The sequence below is a fragment of the Botryllus schlosseri genome, chromosome 13 (genome assembly GCF_051294905.1).
Source record: "Botryllus schlosseri isolate E-star chromosome 13, Bs_hap1, whole genome shotgun sequence".
NCBI lineage: Eukaryota > Metazoa > Chordata > Ascidiacea > Stolidobranchia > Styelidae > Botryllus > Botryllus schlosseri.
The window spans coordinates 1,540,787-1,561,935 of NC_137248.1; the positions used below are offsets into that span (position 1 = coordinate 1,540,787).

The 21,149-nt window shown below is 38.7% G+C and overlaps 3 protein-coding genes across 3 annotated transcripts in view; all 3 read right to left on the bottom strand.

The window, feature by feature from the left end:
• LOC145454808 (solute carrier family 15 member 2-like) overlaps window positions 1–21,149 on the bottom strand; it is a 383,011-nt gene that overhangs the window by 156,205 nt on the left and 205,657 nt on the right. The window lies entirely within an intron of this gene.
• LOC145454828 (uncharacterized) lies at window positions 10,756–13,484 on the bottom strand. Its single transcript, XM_080332819.1, has one exon. The coding sequence runs from the start codon at window positions 13,474–13,476 to the stop codon at window positions 12,748–12,750; it is 729 nt and encodes a 242-aa protein (XP_080188945.1). The 5' UTR covers window positions 13,477–13,484; the 3' UTR covers window positions 10,756–12,747.
• LOC145454207 (uncharacterized) lies at window positions 13,521–18,259 on the bottom strand. The gene is made up of 2 exons (XM_080332218.1): window positions 17,376–18,259; window positions 13,521–16,111 (listed from the first exon to the last, which is right to left on the bottom strand). The coding sequence occupies exons 1-2, from the start codon at window positions 18,097–18,099 to the stop codon at window positions 15,369–15,371; spliced, it is 1,467 nt and encodes a 488-aa protein (XP_080188344.1). The 5' UTR covers window positions 18,100–18,259; the 3' UTR covers window positions 13,521–15,368.

Here is a 21,149-nt window from a genome sequence, read left to right on the forward strand (position 1 = left end):
CTCACAAGGAATTTCTGGCTCAAGTATGCGGGATTATCACACCGAAACAAAACCGAGTATGGTCAATTTCATCTCTTTCTGCTGTTTCAGTCGTGAATCGAATCCCGTAATCGCAGGGCCAGGACGTTACCCACTGAGATGTGACGGCTGACGAACCCTGCAAGGAATATCTTCCTCAAATATGTGAAATTACCTCACCCGCATACGTATAAAGCGTATTCCCGCTCTGACAGCCGGCGATGGGATTCGAGCCCAGGCACACGGTTCGCGAGGCCGTAGCTCTAGCCACCGAGCTACAGCTCCTAACAATCCCCGGTGGGATTTTAATATGTGGAGTGTGGGCGTACCTCACTGACCTAAAAGGCTGTCTTTGTCTTCTCTGCAGGATCCGACAGATTGTGATGCCAGAGTTCTGCCCGCTGAGCTACGACGCTCGGCAATCGCTCTGGATTATTGCTTGCCCAAATCTGTCCTAGGCCCTTTCAGATAAGGATGTCAGAAAGCCAAGTCTTACTTCAAGAGGCGCATTCGCGAGAAGTCAGTAAATTTACCCTTTCTGGCTGATGTCCCCAGTAGCCTATATCAGTGTCTTGATAGGCAACTTAAAATGACCGCCCCGGCGTTCACCTCCGATATTGAAGAAAATTTATTTGCGATAATCAAGCCGATTTTCAAATACTACAGCGTGACGGCGCTGTGACCCCGGTACGCCTATGCAGCGTGTCCAGGCCTGTTTATTTTTGGAGATTCTCCAAAACTAAAATTTGAAAACATCCAAAACTAAGCTATTTTTGTTCTTTTTGGAGAAATCCAAAAATAAACAGGCCTGAGCATGTCCCATTATTTCCTATATGGTGTTTATCAGTTGTTAACCGTTCTTATCGGGAGATCCTTAGATTCACCTGTATGCAGCGTGCTAATGTCTCTTGTCTGTCCCAGCTTTCGATATTTTGCATCTCCTCGACCGGGGATTGAACCTAAGTCACCATTCTGCCGCTTGTCTGCTGTGGGTGGTGATCCAATCGTTACTGTTACATTTGCGTTTTGAGTCATTTTTGTCGTTGGTTATGATATAGCCTACTCTTTTACGATCAAGTATGTTTGATTTGACGTGGTATGGGATGGAGCACACAACCTACCGACCATAAGCCATATCTTCTGTAAGTTTCCCTTGTGACAATGTTTCTAATTTTTGTTGTGTGCCCGCAAGCTACTTGTAAAACCGTGTTCTCTCTCCCTAATTCGGTTATTGAAATATATTTATCAGTATAATACATGAAGAATGCGCTACAATGAATATATGGGAAGGAATCGTATCGATTAACACCCACCCTTGCATGCCGTCATCCGCAGCGATCCAAATAGATCAATGAAACGACATAGGTGGCAGTGATTTCAGAGTAAGCAAAAAAATGATTCTAGGTCTAGTTTTGTCAAAAAAAATGTTCAACGGATGTAGCAACGTCGTCAATTTCTACTAATGACAAGTATAAGCAGCAATTTCCAAGTAGGTAACAAAGTAAATATTGTCGGAACTGTTAAGTGAAAGTAATGACATCGTAAATGATTTCAGGGGCCGCAGAAATTTAACTATATTCTAGGACTAGTTTTGCTTAATAACTGAAAACTCTGAAGGATTAGCAGTTTTTAAACAAATCCACTTCAGTAATAGGCGAGTACGAAAAACCTCTTTGACCACTCAAGAAACGTATAAGCACACCGTCACTGACCACCTCCGTGAAACGAAACGGTAATTGGTTTACGATCACAAAACGTATCCGCTGTCATAAGAGACTATGATACTGTGAACGCATGACGGCAGCACGAGCGGATGCATGATATTAATGGCTGTGATTCAGTTCTGCATTGGCAGAGATGTGACTGTGACATTCTGTCGTCTTATGAAATCGAAGAAACGGTGCATTGGTCAATATTCATATTCACGCGCAGATTACTAGCAACCCGCGGTTGGTGAAGTAAGCTAATACAACGCCGAGATTGACTTGGAATCGACAATGAGTACCACGCAACCACAAGTTGTATTACCCGGCAGATATCGCCTTAGGGCAGGGGTGGGCAAACTTTTGAGCTCGCGGGCCGCATTCAACATCTGAATCCATTCGCGGGCCGCACTATATAAAATTGGGATCATAAACCAAAACGCAATATTGCTGGTATTTGATTATATAGTGAGGACATGGAGATAATATATATGCTTATTTGAAACAAACCAAACATTGCTATGATGATATCGTACACGAGCCAGAAACAATGGCGAGATTTCATAGGCTGGTCGACCTCAATAACCAATTTGTCAAAACTATAGAGATGAAAGTCTGTTGTCCCGATTCTTAGAACAGGATTGAAATTTAAATCTGTGAGCAGTGATCAGCTCATAGATTTATTAATTCCGCTTTGGGTTCAGTTCCAGGATACACAATACTGACAGCATCGTAACCATGTTAGCTTCAAACACGCTTCTACTATATGTGTAGATTTCGCGCCCCCTTATCGTCATATCACAAAATCAGGATGCTATAGCAAACCTAACGGATTGTTTGGTGGCATAGGAGGTTACGACTATTGATGAGAGATTTTTAAATATGAAATTCATACTAAATACAGAGCACTAACTAGGAATTGGTGGGAAATCGCGCGAAGCGCGAAAAAATTTTCAGTTGAGCTCAGCTTCGCGATCCCCTTCAGATGCTTTCATGACCCCAAGGGGCACCATTCCCCCAGGTTGAGACCCCCTTCCTTAGAATTATCATGGTGAAATATACTAAGAAAAAGTTGAATCAAGTCCCTGCATTAATTCGATTTTTAGTACGCATCTTATCAATATTTTTAATAAGTTTCTTTAGACTCTCGCGGGCCGCACAGAACGGCGTTGCGGGCCGCATGCGGCCCGCGGGCCGTAGTTTGCCCACCCCTGCCTTAGGGTGTATCCGATAGGGGTCCGTGACCTTTTGTATACCTCGCCGCACTATGAAAAATTTCGAAGAACCAACGGTATCACTAATTTTCAACCTTATGAGCACGAGAATGGCAAATGTCTGCATAACTAGAATTGCAAGTATAGACGAAATCCATCGAGTATTCCTAAAATATGCCAGTATTTCATTACAGACCATCTCTGGTAACAGCTCTTCTCGCCGGATTATGACATCACCACGAGATAGACGCAAGGGTCATCAAACATACGCACGTTTTCTGGTACTCGGTTTCACAAACGATGGCCTCGGGAAATTGATGGCATCAACGATAAACAATTTCCACTACCAAGCAAACATTCCGCGGAGATAACATACCATCGCACTGTTCAATCACTGTTCAGATATGAGATGACGTCCTATAGCGACAATTTCTCATAGATATTCAATGACAAAGAATGTGTTGTACTATCCGAACACAAGGAGATTAATATCAAAACATTGGCAATTAAAGCGGTACCCATTGACAAGAGTTAGGGCAACTAGAAAGTTTTCACCTGTACTAAATCAGATTAGAATTACTGAACTGGGAAAACCTCGGAAAGTGTATTGTATTCCGAATTAGACAGTATACAATACAAAACAAGTTCCATTCATAAGCCCAAGAATGAAAATGTCTGTACTGCAAACTTGGCTCCGCGCACAATATGTTTGTCCTGTAGAATTTTCAGAAAAAGAAGAGAAAGTAGATTAGAATTAAAATTAGAGCCAGTAATTCTAATGTGCTTTGCGAAAGGTTTCTATGATTTAAATTTAATTCCAATAAAATTTCGAAATTTTAATCAAAACGCTCTACCGGCTTTCAACCAAATTCGACCACCAAGTCCAAGCCTGCCGTCGACGTTATTACGCTTATTCTGTGTACGGCTAGAAAACGGAAATATTGTGCGATCACAATTCAATCAATTCTTCACGTAATCAATGACCGACATTTCCAGCGACTGCACTCAAACATGGCAGATGACGTAGTCGCTGCGGCATTGCGTCAATAGTTTCACCGTCAGGTCATCTAGAAAGACATTTTCAGTTATCATCACATAGATAAAGAACAATCTGGTAGGCCTGCCTACGCCTATTAGGGGTGTTCGAAAATGACTTTTTTCTCAAATTGTACTGGCTACTTGATAAAATTGTTAGGTTACTTAATTTAGGCCTACACACCAAATTTGGTTCAATTCCAACCAGCAGCCGCATCGCTATAGGAGAACAAAGTTTCTATTTATTATATAAAAATTAATTTAAAAAAATTTCACCACATCAATTTTTTTTCTTGATTATGGGGATTCACTCATTAAATTGTTTCGATGCCTAAAAAAAAACACTGCACACCAAATTTGGCTCAATTTCAACCAGTAGAAGCCGACACATACTTATTGGAATTTTGAATTTATTATGAAAACAGAATTGAAAATTTTTTCTCAAACCCCATGAAAATTGTAGCGTTGTCTACAAAAACGATACAAAACAGATTTGACGTGATTACAACCCGTAGAAGCGTTTTTTTTTAGGCATTATTTAAATTACAACTCAAGAAAGTCGAGTAATTTACAATTCAACACCGAGTCAAGTCCAACTCAGGGATTGCGGGTCGAATTCGAGTCAAAGTGCTAAAGACTCGAGTCCAAGTCATAGTGTTTACTGCTCAGTATCGAGATCGAGTCAGATGCAACTCACTCGAGTCATATTCCATAATTAATAAGATGACTCGAGTCAAGTCGAGTCAACGAAAAATTGCGACTCAAATCCGACTCGAGACATTACAACAACCCTGCAGTTTTAACATGTCTAGAATTGCTAATTCTACATGAAATTCAGAAAAATGTAAGTCATTACTTCTACTAGAGTAGCAATGCGGACGACCTTGACCACCACTGTGTTGAATTTCGGTGATTAGGGCCTACAAGGCCAAATAGAAGCAAGGATATTATTGCAGAAATTATTCATAATCTAAACAAGGTTTAATTCGATAATAAGACTTCATTAACATTCATGCAATGAACTAGCAAAAAATTGCATCATATTGGTGAAATAAATGAGAATATCTTCACTCAAGAAAATTGCACACAAAATATTCTCAATTTCTCACCTCAGTGCAGAGAAGCCGCCATTTTTAGGTCTATCTTAATCCTCTGATACGCCAGTGTAATGACATCACATATTCTGTTGGAGGAGAGTCTGATTCCTGTGAAAGGATGTTATGATAGAATGCTCGACATGAATAACCAGCTATAAAAACTTTGAACGGCGCAGGGCCAAATAGGGATATGGATTTTCGAGAGGGTATGAGACATAATTCATATGCTCTGTGATATCACGGTTGTTCGAACATAGGCAATTATATACAAAATGTTGAGGTTACATTCCAGGTTTTTGGAAACTAAACCACACGGTCATATCGAACAAATTGAATAGTATCATCATCATGTTGTTGTTTTGAACTGATAACCATATTGATAATAATATATAGTGTGTGATTCATTATTGTGGCGCCAAGTGAAACAAATTTGTTCAAACATACACAATTATACAATTTAATGGTTGACACTTGTCAGGGGTAATCGCCAGCAACTAGTAGAGAATTGGAAGGAACATCTTATATAAACAATCTTATCACAATATATGACATCACAGGCATAAAATTTCAAACAATCAGGGCGGAATGAGTGCTTAAGCTTGTTGGCGTATTTTGATAAAAGTCGACTTCAAAACACCCAAATGGGATGGGCACAAAATCTTTTGTCTCAATAATTTTTCACAAGAACAGGATTAACCAATAAATGTTTGCCAATGGAAGAATTTATGGCCTTTGCCTGTTGTGAATCAAGCTTCAGGCTCATTGTACGATGAGCGTAAGTGCTCTCTCTGCTCCGATTATTCTAAATTTCATGCCCGCGACATCATATTTTGTGATAAGATTGTTGACATACAATGTTTTTTCCAATTCTCTACTAGTTGCTGACAATTACCACTGACGAGTGTCAGCCGAAAATATTCGGGTTCATTTCAACATGAATATACTATTCAATTGTGTATTGAAGTTCTGTACCTCCAAGAAGCACTTCAAATATAAAGTGTGTGATTCACGGAGTCACAAGTAGGGCACATTTGATCAAACATACACAGTCATATCCAAAAGGTTGAATTCACATCCTAATTTTTATGAAACTGTATCACGCAACCAGATAAAATAAATAAATCACTACTGATGTTGTTTCATTTAGTGCGTATAAGTGATTCATTGAGTCCAGTATAGGGCTTTATTGATGACATGATTGAAAAGGTAAAGGCAACTTTCTCCTTACTGCTGTATCAATATTGCAATCGAGTGGCTTCTATTATGTCCAAGCTGATACATTCCAGAATTGGACAACTACAAAATTTCAGCTCCTCGAAATTAGATTTGATTGAGGATTATAGCTATTTTTTTTTTGTTTGAAATTAGACAACTGTAATTATCCAGATATATTCACAAGAATATATCCAATCAAATCATCTTGGAAGTACCTCAAAGAAATTTCCTTTCAAAAATTGGCCAAGCATAAATATTAGTAAAACGCATTGACAATAGAAACTAGACAATTTCCATCATTGTAGCCGCGTACTTAAAACGTTTGTTCACCAGGACAAGAGTTCTCGGATGCGGCAGAAAAATTCAATATTTGTCATCAACCTTAATCACGTCACTGACAAAATGTTAAGAACGACACCGGCCCACTGTCTTACGCACAGGAAATAACGCCGCAGAACTTCTCGGCACGTGTTTCGCATTCATATTATGACATCATGTCTTGCAGGTGGGATCGATCAAAGAACATCAAGGCATTCAGTCAAAATATTAGTTGAATGTGAAGTATCTTTACAGCAGAGCCATACATACAAACATATGCCAAAAGAATGCATACCGGTCTAACATTGACGAGGTTCTTGCATGTACAGAACTCCAGTATGCAGTGAATATTATATTCATATTGAAATAAACCTAATCTAATTAGTGCAATGTTTTTATGCACTAATTTTAATTCTATTCTAATACCTGGTTTACCAGAAAATGTTACAGGAGAAGTGTATAGTGTGACACGGGCCAAACTTGCTGCACAGACATTTGCTATTCTCGTGCTTATGAGACTAAACTTTGATATGGTATAACCCGAAGTTCGTTCAATGCCCAAATTTTCGTGAATTCAGTAATTCAAATTCATAATCTAATTTGGAAAAATTGCGTAGCTACAATTCTGATCGAATTCAGAAACAACTGTGTAGTTTTAACTCTAATTCTAGTCGAATTTGGAAAGAATCGTGGAGCTATAATTCTAATCTAATTTGTGAGGTTTTTCTATGCTGTAATTTCAATTCTGATCTAATATCTACCTAGTTTAATTTAGAAAAGATGAATTTGTTTTAGTTGTCCAAGTCTTCAACTAGTAGAGAATTGAACTGAACATTATACATCAAAAATGGTATCACAAACCTTACATTTGTCAATGATTATTCATCGAGCAAAAAGGTTGAAAATCTAAATTACAGGCAATCATTTTTAAGAACAGGATTGAGAGCTGATAATAGTAGGTAGTGAAGCCTGAAATAAAATTGATGTGACAGTTTAAAAATATGTCTGCACGCCTTGACATGTTCAGACGGCGATGCCAAATGTTCATTTACCTGAAAGATTGTAAATTATCATCCAAGTCGGACAAATATATTCCCCCAGGCAATAATTTTCGATCTGAACCAATGTTGAGCAGCTGAAGTGACTCATGGTTTTGAGATCTGAAAAATGAGGATGTTATTGATGTAGCGACTAATGAGATAATGCCAAGCAAATGCCACGGTTTCAATGAATAGTCTTAGTATCAAGTCCACTGGAGATTTCCAAGCTATAATGCCATTTTGGTGGTGCATAGGGAGAAATTATTTGATGTATTCTGCATTATACAAATAATACAATTTTTGATATATCGGTACAATGTTCTTTCCGATTCTCTATTAGGTGCTGGCGATTACCTCTGACGAGTGTCAGCTGAAAATATTCGGGTTTATTCCAATATGAATAGGCCTATACTATACAAACTAACGCTATTCTGCAATGAATAGGCATCTGTACCAAGTCCGCTAGAGAATTCCAAACTATCATGTCATTTTGGTGGTGTATAAGGAGAAATTACTTATTGTATTTAATACACAAATGCCATAATTGTTGATATACAATGTTCTTTCCAATTCTCTACTGTGACAATAACCCCTGACGAGTGTCAGCCCAAAATATCTAGGTTCATTTCAATATGAATATACTATCCTAAGGCAATTTTGCAACATTATCCATAAATCTGTGACAGGAATATATCGGGAAGCTTGACAGTGTACAAATAAATGTGGCAAGCTGACACAAAATGAAATATCAGACAACAAATACACGATGAAGTTAGCAATTGGATAACCGTGGACTTATTAAACATTCTAAATTCCAGTTCAGTTAAAGCAAACATACGTGAAACTCGGCAAATAGAGGGTTGATTTTGACTGAACATCATGTTTTGTTAATACCGTAGGATCTTTTAATGCTGTGTAACAGTTGGGCCTAATTCCTCAAGTGTGGAAATGTGTAAAAGATTTCAGGCCAAGCACACAAACTATACACGACTTGGTCATAATACCGGTTAGTCGGTGATTTCGTTTCACCATAGTTGGTTAGTCAAGCGTTAGTCAAGCATGGTTCAAACAAAGCTTTTTATTGAATGACGTATAAACTCTTGAGCAGCTTTACACAGAATTCCTCGCATTCCTAGACAACCCGGGTATGACACGCAGTGCTTTTTACACAAAGAATGTTGAAGAAATGCCATATATAGCGATACGCTGTGTAATCAGTAATACAAGTCAACAATTATAATGAATTTTAGGCAATCAAACTGGTATTTAACGTATTTTATCCCACACCGATACTTATTTTGAATAGAAACAGTTACCATTGTTGGTATACAATGTTCTTTTCAATTGTCTACTAGTTGCTCGCGATTATACCCCGGACAAGTGTCGGCCGAAAATATTAGGGTTCATTTCAATATGAATATACTATTTAATCGTATATTGGAGTTCTGTATACCTCCAAGAAGCTCTTCAGAAACAGTTACCAGTATGACAACTGCCAAATGATATGTTTCATTTAAAATTGAAGTAATGATATATTTTTTGTTCATTAACGTGAAATATCTCTCACTGTTAACTATTTTAGCATATGCAGCCAAGATTTTGAGCAAAACGACACATAATGGAACATGAAAAACAAAAAATTGACTATGTACAGCAAATTCAAAAATTCTAGATTGGTTCAGCACAAACCTGCAATTCCAAGGGTGTAGAACTGATCAGTTACCAAATGCACCCACTGCTGCCTTCACCTGGTACAAATAAGCATATTTTGCTAATTATCGCATGTGAAATACCTCATTATGGAAATATCATGGAGATAAGTCACTTCAAAATGGCATTCTAATTTTAATGGTATTCAAGAACCTTTATATTAGCAATACTAAAATGTAATGGCCATGCAGGTATGCAATTGTCCAGATTGCTCATCAAAAGCAGAAAAGGGAAATTTAGCATAGCAAAATGAGACCCTACAGGTTGGATGCCACATAAATCATTACCGAGCTACTGTTGCTGACGATTAACCCTTACGAGTGTCATTCGAAAATATCCGGGTTTATTTCAATATGGATATACTATTCAATTGTTTATTGTAGTTCTGTACATCCAAGTAAATAAAAGCATTTACCAACTACTAAAGCTTCCTTACCTTTGGTTGCTAATTCAGCGTCCATCAACATCCTCCATCGGCATATCTGCACTGAATCCACAGAATATGCAAAGCAAATTACGAGACATCCAGTTAAGTAGCTTTGAAAATACACAATTACACAATGTTAGCATGTATATACATAGCATAAGATGAATTGAGCACCGCAGTTGAAATGTTCCCATTAACGAATAAGGCAACAGCACAATTACCAAAATGTAATTTCCAACTGAGTGGCACACACATTTATTGAGATTTCCATAGAGAAACTCAAAAAATGACAATTTCTGTAAAGGTGGCGGAATCATCGTGATCAAACGCAAAACGGTAACTAAAATTATACAGGCATCAAAACTTATGATGGCTCGATACACATATCTTAGAGCCAGGATTGAAAGATTGTGGTGCTATTTTGATAAAGGATAACCTGTATTTATAATCCCTAAACACACATTGTAATCTGTTATCTAGTTTTAAAGGATTTACTAGCAGTACCCGGTTATTAAGGCTGGCAAAGTGAACTTTAAAGCCTCGTTTTCCGAGATTTTATTAGAGCTTACCTTTATCCAAATCAAATTTTGAGATTAAGGTAAGGAGAATGTCTTTCAACTAGTTCCCCGGTATTATGGCCTTACAATGGACATGACCTTTTGCGAACGTCCTGTCCAGGAAGTTATTTTGAAGCATTGAGACGACCGTGAGTTATTATGGTAAGATTCAAGACTGCATGCCCGATTCGGCGTATATGGTTATCATATACCGCAGTTTCACAGAAGTGCTACAGGAAACCGAACCGTTAGATTTCTCATATCACTATTCTTTGAGCAGTTACCAACAGACCTTGATCATGTCATTTGAGCAAGCTTTTAGGGTAAACAAACACCGCATTGTACGATTCTCTCGTCATTTTGATATCACCATCCAAACTGCTACACAAAACTCGTGTCTGCACGTAAATTTCACCAGCAATACTCTTTTCGTTCGGCTTTATTATGCAACAATCAACAGAGCCGAGAAAAATCCATTGTTAGAAATCGACATCACAGAATAATTCAGTACGTGTGAATTTTGAAGATGGAATATAACCAGGAACATGGAAGAAAATTTGAAGCATCGTCAGGATGTCGTGTTACAACATGAAGATTACGACAGCGGATAAAATGTTTCAATAGAAACAAGTTGATTTAATCTGGTTCTGCCAGTGATATCGAGAAGCACTCCACAGTAATGAAATAAGAGCCTTGAATTCAATGCAGATTTACAAACCAAAGCAGCCTTTCTACACCAGTCAAATCGATTTCCTTCAAGGCAAGTAACACACACCAGTCAGTGATTTTTGAAACAGAGGCTTTTCAGGGATGCAGCAGTACAATTTCATAACAAAACAGAAGAGAACAAATAAACAGTGACCCATCAAAATAATATTCTATTCGCTAAGTTATAATTACGCAAAATATTCTCTAAGTAGTAAATTCCCAAACATATTCCCCGATTAACTCGATCGAGAGTAACTGATCGAAAACACACAAATTTATCGACTTTCAAGGCGTGTAAATATTACATGCGGTTAATGAACGAAGTTTTAATTAGAACCAGTACGCTAATTTCCACACCTAGAGTTTACTACAACCATCGTAATCAATAGTGCAACAAAATAACCGGTAGGGTTAAACCGATTTCATGGATTTAGCAAAGAATGAAAACATAACTGGGAATGTTTGATATTGACGTGAATCACAATCACAGAGAGAGAGTAAGAGCACTTTGAATTTACGATGCATAACGGTGCTGGCTCGGGATATTTTATACGAGTGGAATGAAAGTGAAGAAAATACACATTTGATCGTTATTAAGTTGTTTGAAATTAAACGCAGATATCCACCTTCCGAGAATAACATTTCTTTACGTTACGGATACCGAAAATTTTCAAATCACAATGATAAACATAAAAATATCGTTCAATAATCTGTAAAACCAGTGTGTGGAATGGGAAAAAATAGGGGAATCGCGAAGCATAGTGTGTGGGTCAACACAACGAGTCGCCCATAAATACGAGTCGTTAGTCACAATTCCTTATTACAGAGATAACCCACCTCTTTGACAGAGGTATCGCAGCGTACAGATGTACAATAACGCAAAATAAACTGTGAGCTCACTCAAAATCACAAAAAAGGCTGGTTTTTATCGGACGTTTCGGAGTGCGATGTATGCAGCGAGTAATTCGGTCCATATACTTTCTAAGGCAAAAAAAAACGAAGTGAAACTTGTTTGATCACGATTAGGGCTGAGCACAATGATTCCAGTACTTCAATCTTGAGTCGAGCTTTAATTGTAACGACTCGAGTCGATATTCGATTATTTACGAGTAACTAAAAAAACGGTTTCAGGACCTCATTTCCGTCAAGTAGCGATCGAGCCTCAAAATGGCCGCAATGCGCCACAAAATAGTTGCGGTCCGGAAAGAGAACACTATTTTGATGGCATGGCATCATTTACCGTGTGGCCGCAAGATAGATACCGTCAAATGCTTCAACTATTAAAGCCATTATTTCTGTTACGAATACTCGACTCTTGGAGCTACAAAATTCCACTATAAAATTGAATAACACATTCATACTGAAATGAGCACGAATAGTATAAATTTCGAAAGAACATCGTTTATCAACGACTTTTATGACGGCGACGTCAGATGTAACAATAAGACTGTTAATTTACAATGTTGTTTTGAAATATCTACTAGACGATTACCCCTGATTAGTATCAGCGGAATATATTCATGTTTAGTTCAGTATGAACGTATCATTTAATCGATACTCAACTCAATATTCAAGTCACTCAAAATTTTACCCGTCCTTATATTGTTGTTGTTTTTTCAAAAAAAAATGATAGCAAAATGATCCCGAACTCCCAGACGCAACAGCTGCGTCCCACACAAACTCTAACGTACTCTCGCACGTTTTCCTAAATCTCCCCCAATTCGGCCAGAGTATTTTCCAATTCCACCTTTACTTTCTGGTAGGCATCACGTGCCGATTCCAAGTCATCCTCCAACTGATCGATCTGCCGCTCGAGCGTGGTAGCGTGCGCCGTCTTTTGATCGAGCTCGTCCGTCAGATGACGCACTTTCTCCTCCAGCTCGCGAACTCTGCAATCTTGCTTGTCGATTTCGTCGTCCATTTGTAGCTCTTTCGCTTGTAACGCTTTCAAATCGTTGGTAGTTACGGTGAGCAGCTCTTCCAATTCGCGGTTCTGCACTTTTGCATCATCCAACTTATCTTCAGCGGTAGCTAATTCATCTTCCGCGATTTTAAGCTTGCGACTGACTTGTTCGTATAGGGAATCGGCTTCCTTCGCGCTTTCGGCCAGCTCCTTCAGATCGTACTGCTGCTGTTCGTAGGCTTCCGCTGTAGATTCTTCCGCGTTTCTATACTTTCGAAGCTCTCTTTCTCTATCCTCGCTCTCGGCCTCCAAAAAAGTGACGCGCTCTTTCATGGACAAGAAATTCTCTTCTAACGTATCGTACTTCTCGTCTGTCAATTGCAGTTTCCGTTCGCACGAGCGGAATTCATTTTCAGCGTTATCGCATCTTTCATCGGATTCTTTAAGTTTTCGCTTCAAATCTTCGATTTCATCTTCTTTATCGGCCAATTCGTCTTTCAAAGTCTGGATCTTTCTTTTGATTTGTTCCATCTCGCGGCAAATCCACAGTTAAGTACGGTAAGAGTAATACAAGATCTAAAAATTTCATCACATATTTAATGGCAAGGTCAATACCCCGTGCGTAATCAATACAGACAACTGGCATCGGCAATGCAATCTTAACATATACGCAGCAAACACGATCTGTATATAATCAATTTCTGATAAATGATTTCAGGCGGAAAGAAACAATATCTCGTTACTTATATGATTGAGCCCCACAAATACAAGGAAGACAAAAGAGTAAAAGCTACAGAATAGACAATAACACTCATTTTTGATCGGTGGCATCGTGTCTGCGTTCAAAGGCACATAAACGTGATTTCAGGCACGCAAACGTATAGGTAGTGTGTATTATATCAAAATGTGTACTATGACGTGGGTCCCCGGGTGACAAATACCTTGAATATGATATAAAAACATTTGAATTTTGACTTGGAATCATCGCTAACAATGCAATAGTCAATTGCACCCATCACGAATCTTAGTTGTAAATAATGGCAGTGCGGCGTGAAACATTGGAATGCACACATACGAAACCAAGTCAACACAAAGGGGGACACATAACATTCATACCATACATAACAAGAAGACGAAAGAAAATCGTAACATCCATTTCTCAGTCGTTAATACTGTCACCGTAAGGAAACCTACATTTTCTCGACTTACACGAATGATATTTACACTTGATAAAATCTTGGTCGCAACGTTTGGACCTGTGATAATGTGGCAGATACGCGCATTAATCCCGAAAAACGTAATATAAGAAATGTACAGCACAATAATAAAGATTTGCTACAGATTGCAATAGTGTGCGCTTGAGAGATAATTTTCTAAATACTTGATAACATTTGACATCGCTAATGTATGGGGCAATGTAGCGGGCCGTGAAAAAATGAACAGTCTGATAACTTTGATACTCAAAATCAACTATATGAGATTTCATTAAAACATGTGTTAAACTGAGAATCAATCTTATCACCAGAATGTCGGGGATTAGCTGCTCTTTTAGTATGCTCATCCATCAATGCCTTTGTGTAAGGTGGAAACAGCTACTTCTTGCTGGGTCTTGGAAACATGGCTTGTCATAGCTAGCTAGCACTGCCAAGCAAGTCATGAAGCCTCCAGGACAGGGGTTCATTGAGCTACTCTCAAGACTTTGGCGGAGGTCAATACACACACCCAACTCCTATTGCAGAATGTGCACTGAAATATTGCAGTCATTACTCATGATAATCATTTTAATTTGTCATCAAAATCTTGTCTCAATGGTTTAGTTCTTTTAACACTGTGCAGTTCATCGTGCACGCCAGTATTATATAGTAATGTATTGTGTAATGTGGTTGATTTTTACTTTTGTAACTCAAAAGGAAAATGAGGGGGATTTCAGATTAGCGTAAGAGATCGCCATGATAATTACCACTGCGAGTGATAAATAGGGCTGGGCAAAATCATTCTAGTATTCAAATCTGAATAGAGTATTAATTCTAACGATGCGAGTTTAGTGGGAAACCTTGATTAGTTGCGCAGCACACAAACCATGCAGTACAATGCTCGTTGGTGGAAATGACATATCTGTGGAGTCGTGATCAACCCACGGCACCGTCACAAAGTGCAATGAACTAGGTATGGTTGAAAAAATATCAAATTATGATCTAAATCTGTCATTGTAATCTTTGTCGTCCCACAAAAGGTACCAACTGTTACGAAGCCCGAATGCCTGACTCAAAAGCTTAATACTCGATTCAGAATCGAATCCCTCAGGCACTCGATTTTGCTCAGCCCTACTTATAATCATCGAAACGGGAGCTACCACCAGGTGAACATTTGATATAAAAGAGCAACACTAAAAGCGCAGGCAGGTTTTCGACAGCGTAACATATCTACATATCGCCCAATTCCTGCTCCAATACTTTGTATTCCTCTTGCTTGTCCTCGATCTTCTTGGTTACGACGTCCAACTCGGAAGCAGTTTGGTCGTAGGTTCGCGTTATGGTATTCAGCTCGTGCTCGGTAGATGCAAGGAGGATCTCCGCCTCTTGACATCGAGCACTCAGCAAGGTGACCTGCTCAAGATGTTGATCTTCGATCTCGGTCAATTCGTTCTCGGTGAGACGTTGGCTGGCAATTTGACTCTGTACCTCCTCTAGAGATGCCTCTAATTCGTCTTTTCTTTGCTTCGCTTCCTCCAGACGATCGTCAATTTTATCCAAATCTTTTTCAGTGACTTGCAGCTTACGTACGACTTCCACGTATTTCGTGTCTGCCTGTTCCGCGATATCTTTTGCTTCTTTCAATTCGTAATTCTGTTGCTCTAGTGTAGTGGCTACCGTTTCTTCTGTATTCATGTATTGCAGCAATTCTTTTTCTTTTGTATCACGGTCCAACTCAACTTTCTCAAGTAACTTGGCCAATTCGTCGATTTTATCTTGGGTAGCATCTAATTTGTCGCTCGTCAAATCGATTTTACGCTCATATTCGCGAACACGGTTCTCGGATTCATCCGCTTTCGACTCGTAATCTTTCAACAACAGTTTCTGAGATTCGATTTTTTCTTCCTCGTCCTCCAGAGCACTTTTGAGGTCTTGAATTTTTCTCTTTACGCCTTCCATCGCGAATACGGTTCAATTTAGAGGTATATATACGTTTTTAATGAAATTCTGAAATAAAAGTAATTATGATTCAGTTTTTAAAGAGCAAAACCACCATGATTCACAGGGCGTAATAAAAAGGCTTCAAAAGTTGTCTCTTTTATGCCAAAAATCATTCATTTATACCATTACGTACATGACGATAATGCATCAAATGTATGTAATCATAGGTATATAGCACAATGAATATTAACACTCATTTTCAGGCAAGAAAAAATCCATTTCCATAAGATGGTTTCAATAATACATTCTCTTTCAATAACTGGAATGCTTTGCACATATCAAATCATTCAAGTATTGAACATGAACATCATTCGATAGTCTTTGTTGCAATATTTCCACACAATACATTACAAGTGGGGTAAATGTCTTGGAACAAATTGCATTAAATACTGTGCCACACAAATAATGGAGACAGTCCTGTGCAAATATCGCACAAACGTGTAATAAATCTATGGAATATTAATACTATTTTTGGTTGTTTCTAAAACATTTCATCGGAAGAACCCTCGTGTGTATATCATGAAGACACTATCTTAAATTCAACAATACCAAATTAGCTCGATTTTTGGCAATATGTTTACAAGTGGAATGTCCGTGGTGCAGGTAAATCAAAATGTACTATTCTCAGATTGTCATATTACAAAAACAATGGTAAGGCACAAAGCATCAAAAAAGTGCACTAATTCTGAAAAACACTTGCGTCAAGTCGAAGATTTCGGGCTAAACAGGGCAGTGACTAGTTTTGCTATCATTCAAAGGGCATTTGGAGTAAATATCGCTGATATGATACAGATACCAGATAACTACTTAAAGAGACGGGCAAGATCGAATATAATAAATACAGCACTAATCATGATATCGTCACATCAAGTTATCCGTAATGTAGCTAGCACGTCAGATTGCAATACCATAATTATGATAGGTGGATAGAGACATATACAATCTAGTAATGTATAAACATTACACTATTACAGAAAATCTTGATTACAAAAAAACAAGGTGGGACAATTGGTCTGTTTACTCAAAAATCAAAGCAATATTGGTGTGTCCGGAATTCGCATCTTGTAGAAATGATCATGTACCACACGATAGAAAGTTCTACGTTATTGGCAGAGGAGGCAACGTGTTGGTGGTGGTGTACTCATTTAGCCGGTTAACAATATATCTCACTATGAATAGAAATATTGAATCATGAGTCGCAGAGTTACTATATCTTCTGTGGTGGGAATCTTCAGATGTCGTTCAGTTCTTTGAGCATTTCGTCATACGCATTACATACATCTAGGTATTCCTGTCTCTTAGCGTCCAACTGTTCTTCGAGATCTGCCGTGTCGTCCTCCGTCTGCTTGGCCTCTTTAGATTTAAGCGCAATCTCTTTTTCCATCTCTTCAAGCTTCACCGTCAATTTTTCGATCGTGGTCTCATGCGAGTCTTTCGTGTTGCTCAGTTTCGACTTGCTGGCCACCAGAGACTTGAGATCGCTATTGGCGGCATTCAAAAGTTCTTCGTATTCTTTATTTTGGGCGTTAATCACGTCTAACTGGTCCTCACTTTCAGCCAAGTCATCCTCAGCTTGTTTTAGCTTACGGTATACTTCTTCATACTTGCTGTCAGCCTCTTCAGCCACATCCTTAGCTTCTTGGAGCTTGTAGTTTTGCTGCTCCAGTGTAGTAGCAGTGCTCTCGCCTGTGGACATGTATTTTTTGAGGTCCCGTTCTTTTTCATCGTGGTCCGCTTCCGCATCAGCAAGAGCCTTTTTAATCTCGGCTAGTTCTTCATCCGCTTTGTCTAGCTTCTCCTCTACATCAGCAAGTTCAAGTTCTGCGTCTTTCTCGTTTTTTTCCGCTATTTCCGCGCGATCCGCGACTTTTTCTACAGCCGCTTCTAAATCGGACAGTTCGCCTTTCTTGTTAGCTAATTCGTCCTTCAAGGTTTGGATCTTTTTCTTGATAACTTCCATCGTTAATCTTCGACGCGCTCGCAACCGGGATAGAACGAAGTGAAAATAATACTGGCAATGTATCCGAGCAAAATTTAACCGAAACCTGTGCAAGCCGAGGACAAATACGGTCACAAAAAAACGAAGAAGGGCGGATCCCGACGCGAAAAAGGCCGTTAGAGTCGGGGCTTCCCCGGTGCGTCATCGGCCGGTTTCTTTTCACGCTTCGGCGCAAAAGTACGTCGAATCGCATATTTCGCGCATTACTGTGCGCGAAATGTAACCTTTCTAGGTCTGCGACACATTGATTCTGCTTATCAAGCTACCGTGCGGATCAAACAGCGCGGCAATAGTTAAAATATTCGAAATAAAATCGCTAGCGTAACCAACTAACCAAGGATTGATAATAAATGGTGACCATTGAAAGGTGTATTCCTTCCTTTTAATATACGATTGAATAGTATTTTCGTAGTGAAATGAACCCGAATATAGCACAGCATTTTCGGATGACATTCGTCAGGGTTAGTTATCAGCATCTAGTAGAGAATTGGAAAGAACATGGTGTATCAAAAATGTTATCTCAAAATATGACGTCCTTTTAATTGTAATTCTTGTGGTATTTATAGGATTGACCAAAATTGTTTACATAAACAACTTTGATTCGTATGTCTGGGCATAGGCAAAGCTCTCTGGTCTACTAGAAACGAAGTGTATCCGCGTACAGCAGATTATTTAGAAACATCCGTGTTGATATACAACATTCTCTTCAATTCGAAATTAGTTGCTAAAAATTACCCCCGAATAGTGTCAGCCGAAAATATACAGGTTTATTTTAACATGAATATATTATGCAATTGCAAATTGAAGTATCTCCTCTTCAGAAATTATTACTGATCGAAAAAATAGACCCACTGCAAAAACTACAACATCGGATTCTCCATATCATTGCCATAAGGCCCCAAGTGGGCCTGGATGTGCAACTGATAAATCCCTACTCAAAAGATTCGGTGTTCTAAACATAGAAGACAGGAGGAAGCTAGAAATTGACAAGTTTGTGTATCAGTTCCATTGTGGTAACATGCAGTCCCTCTTATTTCAACGACTGCTTCACACCGGAGTCAAAAGCGCATAACTAGCCTACTACACACGCGCGTCCTCGAAGAACCACTGTAATATGATCAGGACGGAATACATCGCTCTATCAAGTATGCCGGACCTGTAGTGTGGAACACAGCATATCGCCAGCTATCCGACAGTCGTCGAACATATCCACATTCAAATTGAAATACCTGCATCCCCATATCGCAATGTTGTCGTGTAATGATTTGATAAAATTGTTATTAAAATGAAGTGGGATAGCCTATATTGCCTGATGTGGTACACAAATACACTATCCAGCGGTAAAACTAGCTTACGTGAAGTCAAATACAGACAAATATGCCCCCATCCAGAATAGCAACATTTATTTACATGCATTGGTAGTATAGCCTATACATTGAAACGTCTGCAGATTTCGTTCATGCTACTCTGATGAAACATAGGCCTGAAATGTTCAGGATTAACATTGACAACTAAACTCTGCAGTTCAATGAAAATCGAATCGTCTGGTTTCAGCATCTAACACGTCGTAATGATTTAAACACAGCACTATTACTCAAGCATGCCGCTGCGAACGTGGCAAAAAGCCTATAAAACATATCTTTCAACAATAATACGATATATTTTGTGAGCTTCTTGGTTAAGCGAGCATGGCGAAGAGCAAATATCTCGACGGCGGACGAAACAGTGAAAGGTGTAGATATTTGGATGTTTCACGCCTTCTTGGTTTTTAGGAGAACAGATAAGTTGAGCGAATTTTGCCGAAGGCAGTGAAGCTTTCCTGCCATATATGGCGATCACAATAACAGCATAAAAAAGTTATCCCGTCTCTTGATCGTCGGCGATATGGCATGTATAGGTCTACGCATTTACGCGATGAACATGGAATTTGCAAGGACACAGTGTTTAGGGTATAAGCAACGGCCTCGTTTCATTGGTTTTATTGGCAATTTTTATCAGTTCAATACACCACAAAAATGCGATACAATGAAACGATTGGAAGGTGTCGAAGCGACTTGGAGTAGTCTGAATCAGACACCCACCTTGGCCTAGGCGATGTATAGAGAGGCATGCACAATTGCATACTACTGAATGAAAAGCAAAAGTTTCACATCTATGCCCACCAAAGCTGGCGATTATATTTAGGCAATAAAATAACTATCGAATTCTAACGTTTGTGAGTTAGCCAGTTTCGACAGTGTTTCAGTGCTCAGTTTTCTGCACAATGATTTGGCTGCAGTTCGTCGCAATATTACCCATTCACGCTGGTTAGAAGCCAGCAGGAGTCACTACTTATATATTTTGAATTTTGAGACACACAAAGAAGATTGGATCACTACCTATGGTCATTGGTCAATAATGGTCATTGGTCACGACGAAGCACAGAGCTAATCGGTGAAATGCAGGATTATTTGATTAGCGGAGATTTCACGCAGATCAAAGTCGTCACGGTGATATTTTCTATCGCTCAATGTGGGTTCATGATCTAACTTCAATAATCTTTCTACCTCAGTATGGGCTATAGGTCTGGGCAGACTTTGATAACTGATGTAGAATTAGAGTGAAATGCCAGTAAGCTAACTTTAATTTCTGGTTTTTCTGTAAATGCTACAGAATTGTATAGCAAGAGACGAGCGTAACATGGTGTAAGTGGCCGTTATATAGTCCTTATGAGAATGAGATCTTATTTGAAATGAATTGGACTTTATTTTTGTTGTTGTATTATTCTAATTTTGAGTTTTTGCTAGTCCAATTTGGAAAACACTGACTTTAATTTTGATCTAATTTGTAAATCTGAAATTTTTCTGGTTTATCGACTCAGGTAATGTGAACAAATATAGCCTACTATGTTAAGGGTTACCATATGTCATTTAAAGATTGTTTGTAATCTTTTTTCAATAATTTGAAAGTGTCCTCGGAAGACGCTTAAATGCCCGCTTTTTTATAGTATTAAAACGCGATCAAAAACTCTA